The sequence below is a fragment of the Pseudopipra pipra genome, chromosome 1 (assembly GCF_036250125.1).
Source record: "Pseudopipra pipra isolate bDixPip1 chromosome 1, bDixPip1.hap1, whole genome shotgun sequence".
Taxonomy (NCBI): domain Eukaryota; kingdom Metazoa; phylum Chordata; class Aves; order Passeriformes; family Pipridae; genus Pseudopipra; species Pseudopipra pipra.
This window is the reverse complement of record NC_087549.1, coordinates 103,005,150-103,012,341: the sequence shown is the minus strand read 5'-3', so window position 1 is coordinate 103,012,341 and position 7,192 is coordinate 103,005,150. Positions and strand designations below refer to the sequence as shown.

Here is a 7,192-nt window from a genome sequence, read left to right as displayed (position 1 = left end):
ACTCCCTCTTTTCTAGGGCACTTGGCAGAGCCCCTGCCACGGCTCAACCAATGCTGGTACTCTAGTCACAGCAACTTCTATTGCAGCATCTTTCTGTTATACATCAGAACCAAACTGTACAAGAAAAAATCATAGAAGAAAAATACGGTCATCACAATTTCTGATAAAAGCATTGCCCTACCCACTTCTACCCTTTCTCTGTCACTTCCCTTATATGAGGACATTTCTGCTGTGGGGTCTTAGGAGGGTGCATCACTCTGGGGCTGCAGAAAGAACTGCTATCAGTAACGTGCCACAATGCAATTAAAACCATGATTGAAATGAACAATAAATAAAGAGAAAGACATACAGGTTTTAAATATAGGTTTCCATTAAAAGCATTACAAAGACAACTTCTCTCATTTTGAAGACAAAGAAAAAATCCACTTCTACTAAAAACAAAAGAAAAAAAAATAAAAATCACCCCCTTTGCAAATAACTTTAATGAGGAAAGGTGCAGGGAAGGGAGGGAGAAAGGACTTGGAGAACTAGCAAGTGTTCAAAAGGGCAGATGCCCTCCATCCTCCATCTTGGTCATTTTGCAATTGCACCTTCTTCTCGCACAGTCAGGTTAGAGAGCCAGAGTCCTCACGTGGAGGATTTCACCACCTGCTCGTATGGGGGAGGTGGTGTGTTGCAGTAGGAAGGTGGGGGTGGATAAACCGGGTTTCCTTGTGGGGAATTGGGCTGGACGTGGAAAGCCATAGCCATGGGATTCATCACAGGTCCACCTGGATCTGTGTAATACGGCACTCCAGGTTGTTGTGACCCTGAAAGAAAGAAAAGGAGAGAAAAGGTATCAACAACAGCAGTGACATCAGGTTGTGGTCTCCCAGGGCCTGTGCTCTGCACACCTGGAGAAATTCAAGTTTTTTCAAAGTGTTCATTAAAGTAAAGACAAGGAGCTATCTTTATCCTTTCCAGAGAAAACCCAGCCTTGCAGGACTACATTCACTTCTTCAGATATCACCAAAAAGTTTCAATTTTGCATTCAGTGGAAATCACTTAGTGAAACAAAGGGCACTACTAGTCCAAGCAACTCCCATTTGAAGGGAAAACAGCAATCCCTGTTCAGTTCCACTGACAGAAAAGCTACTATGTCTGCAGAGAAGAGAGGTGTAGGATCCCAGATGGACAAAGGAGTTTCTACCGTGGCCCTGACTCAGGTGTCAAGTTTTACAAAAAGGACTTCATAGATTATTTTGTGGTGTACTGGATCTGCTGATAAGCCAGAGTGTATCTCAAATAGATAATTTCCCTTCTAGGCATGACACAGCTTGGAAGCAAGAGGCCAAGTTGAAGACAGTTACGGCTGGCTAACACAATGGGACAAGATTGTTTTGCACAGATTAAATTTAAGAAATGACGTCTGAGCCTGCAGGGACATGGAAAGGAAATGTATGATCAAACACAAAATTCCTTGGCTATGACACATGACGAGTAACAAAGACTGCTGCCATTAGGAACCAAGGTGGTGTGTAACCCTCCTCAGATATCACAGTGGGTGGTGAAGATGACCTAATGCAATTGAATTCACAGACTGTCTGTATCTTAAGAAGTAAATTAGTTTTCTTCTCTTTCTCCCTGTCTACTTAAATAAAGATGGACTGAGAAAAAAAGATCATGTCTGACCAACAAGTTTTCTTCTTTTGATGCTAATCTGTGTTTCCTAAAATGACACAGCCTCTAAGGGATCTCCCCCTCAATCATTCCTTTCTGTGACCTTGGACTCAGTATTGCCACAGAAGGAATACAGGCTTCTTTAAGCATTCCTACAACCTCAAGCATTCAGGAAAGAGCTACATGCCAAATCCCCAAACATGTTATTACAATATTAAAATCAGATAGGGAACATGGACACAAACTGTCCCAGAGCCTGAGGTGTCTGCCAAAGGAGATGTGCTTGGACACTCAGGAGGAAAGAGGATAGAAAGCAGATCAAGAATGAAGCTATTTCCTTCTTAACACAGTAATTTTTAACACACCATCACAATAGTTTTTCCTTTTGCCTGTCTGAGTGAAGAGAGCTGCTCCACAGCCTCCCTACTTTGCTGCAGTAACGAGAAGCCCGTGCTCTGCATCCATTTATAGCATCAGTTCATGGCTGCAGGAGAGCCAGGCTGGGCTCTTACCTGTCCAAAAGCCAGGAGCTGAATCTTACCTCTCCAAAATTTGGGCTATTACCCTCTTCTGTAGCCTTTTTCTTAAGCATTTTTGATTAAATGGACAGTTAAATCCTGCCCAGCTCTGGCTTGCTCATTTCCATCTTTATAGGAAATTGGAGAGGTTGAGGTAGCTTTCTGCAGCTTGCTCTTTAGGAAAATAACCGTTTGCATTAAAATTTACGTGTATTATTGAATCTGTGGCGGGAGAGAGGGGAGGAAAGTGTGGACACCAATCTTTCAGTTCATTAAAAGCAGAAGAAAATAACATCTGAATATCAACGTCCTTGTGGGATCAGCTGAGCAAGCATTTGGTAAGTGACCATAAAGGGACATAACCATTGCCAGCACCTGAACTGCCAGTTTGGGGCTACGTAGGCCAGGACTGAATTGAGGGATACCACCAGATCTGCAAACTGCTTCTTGTGGGTGAGGTGTTCAATTTATTTTCCCAATCAGGCCCATAGAAAAAGCACTCCCAGCAGAAGATGCTGCTGGGATGGCAGAAGACGCTGCTTCTATCACTGCAGAGAAGGAAGGAGACTGGCAATGAACCATGTTTTAAAGGGCTCCATCGACCTCAACAGTGAATTGGCTACTGCTACCAAACCTGGAAATTTTCTGTTGAATATTCCTAGATTAGTAAAAAAACTAAAAATAAAAAATAAAAAAAAAAAAAGATGGGGTTACCTCAGAGCCCAAAGCTTTTAAGTAACAGCAACAACAGTCTGGAAGCAAGTGCCATAAACAGGTCAAAGAGCTTGTGCTTATTTTATATTTGTCCGCGATTTGTGTTCCATGAAGCATCATGAAAAAGTAAAACAGTGCTCTAAATTTAAATCCAGTGTTTACCAATCCAGCCAAAGATACTCCCTGTTCACATAATCTCAAGGCTATTTTTCAGGCTTAAAAATATCAGTTTAGTTAGCTTGGCTTTCCCCACAGCTGAAAAATACTCTCTGTTCAGTCAAGGAGAAAAACAGATGCAGAATGGAAGCTCTAAAAAAAACCTCTTAAGATTTAAACAAGGAGGGTGAATAAAGTGTCTGTAACACTTTTTTAACCGTTTAGACCTGAGAGAGGGTGGAGGAATACACTATGAGTCCATGCTTAAGGATAAAAAAAGAACATTTCCAAAGTCTACACGAGGCACATGGATGTGTAATAGCTGGCATTGGAGCAGTGACAGCCCAAATGCTGCATTTCTGCACAACACTCATAGTCACAGCAAGCTGGGGGGGGGTGAGGGGGGTTGGTTTAGGATACTTTTGTAAGGAGGCTGTCTTGATGCAGCCACAGTATTGCACAGAGATATAATAGTTCAGAAGACTTTCGATAGAGAAGTTTTAGGCACCATATTTTCCGAGAGGTCCTTCTTCTCATTACAAAATATTCAGTTTTGTTTCCGTGATGGTCTGGGAGGAAAAGTGCCAGTGTCCCAAGCACACCTGCATATGTGTACGTGTCTGTACTTTCGCTGGCACACTTTAGCACTGACTTGTGCAATGTGGAGAGCAGTTAAAAATGTCTCAGTTTGGCCCTGCTGAGGCAGGGAGAAAGAAAGCACCAGAGAGTGCACTCAGATAAAATCTCAGCACTATAGAAGGTCTTTCAACCAGAGAGAGCTGCATTTAAAATAAGGCACAAACAGCTCCTGCTTACAGGTAAGTCACATTTTGCAGGATTCTCCAAACTGGAACTATTTAACAGAGGGGAAGAAATTACAAACTTTGAAAGCGGTATTGTCAGAGGAGCCCTCACTAGGTAGATCCTCCTGATGCTCACAGCCAGTACTGACTGGAGAGACAGCAAGCAGACTAACACGGGAGATGGACCACTTTGCCACAGAAAAACTGTAGCACAGAGCATTGAAGGCAAATAAAAAGAAAAGACTTGCAAGACAGCCAGACTGTGGAAGAAAACGCTAGATGCACCTCTGCCAGATGTTATCAGTTGTATTTAAACTCTTTCTTCACAGTACTGTTGATTTTGGATACTTATCATTTTGTCTACACTGCAAAGGGGGAGCTTGCTAGCCTCCTTCCATGCATGGATACACAGCTATAAAGGAATTAGGAACCAAAACAGAAAGGAACTCAAAGTCCTCTGATCTTGGGTTTCAAAACCACTTCTGTACACTGCAGCTGAATAATGCTGTTTGAAAGGCTGAAGACATCACTCATCACAGGAGGTGGCTGCGTGGTTTAATCAAGTGCAACCCCTTGTCGGAATCCCACAGTTCCCAAAACCAAAACAAACAAAAGCTCAAAGCCCACCCTTTTAAAATACCTTGGCAAATGTAAGAAACTAGTGAAACTTTTATAATGAGCAGTCTGACCTGACGCAGTGTTGACTGGTTGTCTGGTGTAAGACACATTAAAAGTAGGTTCTTCTACTAATGGAGGAGGGTACATCCGTCTTCGGATAAAGAAACCAGCCCCGCAACAGAACAAAACTCCCATCATCAAAAGGAACCTGGGGGGGAAAAAAAAGAGGGAAGTCAAAACCCACCTGCATTCAGGCAGCTCTCAAACCCAGACTGTTCACTGAAAACACTTTACATCAGCCTACGACTTTTAACAGGGTTTCTTAAATAGGTTGTCTCTTGAGAACGGGTCTGTCATTTGAGGCATCACACACGGGGCACTTATGGATGCATTATGGACGTATTTAGTGATTTGTACTATTGTCAGTGTTTTCTGTCATGTAAAATACAAATCTGAAACAAAAATACCCTTGACCTTTTCAAAAGTTCATGTTCATACCTGACCATTGCCACCAGGATGCTGAACTGAAATTCCAGATCAGTACAGTTTCAAACTGTGCATCTTGGATGCAGGCCTCAGGCTTACAGCATCTAGGCTGGTCAGGAGGTTTGTGGGAGACAGAGGAATACTATTCTGCAGTTGCCATTAAAAGAAGATTCTTAGATGTTCTTAAACCACCCAACACTGTAATTTCGCCTCCTGTGGGAAATATGGTAGCTGGCATTTAAGCTCAAGCCAGAAGACTGAAGCATTCAGCACTGATGATGACAAGCTTTGCTTTGTGCTTCCTAGATGGGTCATTAAATTCTGAAGGAAAAGGACATAATTTTGCTTCAGTTCTCCTCCTCTTAGCTGCTTTTTTGACCTAACTAAACTGTCCTCATCATTCCCTCGCCCTGGTGCTGTGAAAGTAGGAATATGCAGCAAGGGCATATGAGATTTTGTTCTTTTGACAGTGGCTTTCACTGTGTTTTCTTGAGGAGTTATAAGACATGCCAGTGACTCATGCAAGCTCTTTTAAATACACATGGTTCTTCTGCTGTGTCTTCTCATTTGGTGGCCCTTGGACAATGACAACTGTGCTTTTTTGGAAGGGAAGGAAGTTGGCCAGAGGCAAGCCTACACACCATGCTTATCTCCTCTGGAGAATTCCCAGATGCCTGAGAGGAAGAGCGTGGCACAGCATGGCAACAAGAGAAATTTCATGCAAAGGGTCAAACTCTGTTCTTGTTTCTACATTAGAAATGAGAGCAGAAGGAGGTACTGTTTCCCTGAGCCAATATTAATACATTCCCCTTTGGCAATACTCCTGCAAAGGATTTGTTCCAAACAGAAAAACAGAGATTTACGACGTCACCCCAGGGATTGAGATAGAGAGCTCTTCAGTTACATCACTAAGGATTGTACACTGAAATCCTACAGTCAGCTTTGGGAAATCTCTGTATTATAGTATATATCAGGATTCTGGTTTTCAGTGTTTATTAGTTTCAATTTTTAAAGCTTTTATTTTTTTAATCAGACTTCAAATTCTACATAAAAATGCCTGAAATCAGGTTTTCCAGGAGACTATTTGCTTTCTATCTACTGCAATGAGACAATGAGAAGGTTTTATTCAGGTGCTTTCTTAAATTCCACTCCAAAAGGAATTTACCTTATTTTTTCATTATGCATATAACAGTGATTTGTTTAAGCTTTATCCAGATTACGGAGCTGCTGGTTTCACAAGCTCAAATCTTTCTGCCTTCTTTTCCCTTGCTGTCATCTCCAGTAAAATCCTCATAGACATAAATGTACTTCTCTTCCTTTTTAATTGAAGCCTCAATTCAGCTGGCAAGAATATATTAAACCCTGCCTAAAAGCACAATCCTCCTCATACAATCCTCTTTTAAAACTGAGTGCCCAACAAAAACGGATGAATACCGCTGCTTTGTAATAGCTAGGACAGGCATAAAGAATTCAGCAATTTCGGATAAAAATGGGACCACTGCCTGTACAAACCCACAGGATACAGAAGCAGGAAAGGTCAACCTGACATGAGTAACCTTTTCCAGTGTTTTCTCACGACATCGGGAGAATTTTATAAGCAAAAACCCCAAATCATTGCATTTCTATGTACATGTATACTTTACCGCATACTTGTACTACTGTACTTTAAAATGCTAGGGCTGGCAGTACCCTGATTTAAGTCCAACAAACAAGACAAGATAAAGACAAACATAAAATTCTCAAATGCCCTGACTTACCAAAAATACCATAGTCTCTGGATAGAGAGAGCTCTTACACAGCATCTTGAACCACAGCAATCCTCATAGGAGCGACATCTGCAGAGAAATAAAGAGATGGGGCATAAGGGGAGTGGTTGTCACTCAGCTTAAAATGGCATTCCCAACCCTGACACCATTCACACCCCTGACCAAAGCATTATTTATGACATTGCCATGAGTCTGGGAGGCAAAGCCTCCCAAAAATGTTCAAGGCCAAGTTGGATGCAGTTTTGAGCATACTGGTCTAGTTGAAGGTCCCCTTCCACTAGAGGGGCAGGTAGGAGAGTTGGACTAGATGATCTTTAAAAGTCCCTTCCAACCCAAACCATTCTGTGGGCCTATGAACAAGAACAGATTACCCTTGGCTGGATGAAGTCGTCAATCACATATGTGGAACAGCTCTCTCACTATTCAGGAAATTTTTGAGTGTTATTGAAACTACCTTCCTATATACCAAATC

General features: G+C 42.0%; 1 protein-coding gene across 4 annotated transcripts in view; it reads right to left on the bottom strand.

Moving 5' to 3' along the window:
* Positions 1 to 346: 346 nt before the first annotated feature.
* VOPP1 (VOPP1 WW domain binding protein) overlaps positions 347 to 7,192 on the bottom strand; it is a 79,599-nt gene continuing 72,753 nt past the window's right edge. For all 4 annotated transcript variants that reach the window (XM_064668675.1, XM_064668648.1, XM_064668658.1 and 1 more), the window contains 3 exons: positions 6,712 to 6,789; positions 4,540 to 4,676; positions 347 to 809 (listed from right to left, as the gene is read on the bottom strand). In XM_064668675.1, the coding sequence (XP_064524745.1) occupies positions 628 to 809; positions 4,540 to 4,676; positions 6,712 to 6,789 (397 nt within the window). In that variant the 3' untranslated portion in view covers positions 347 to 627. The remainder of the gene's footprint in view (positions 810 to 4,539; positions 4,677 to 6,711; positions 6,790 to 7,192) is intronic.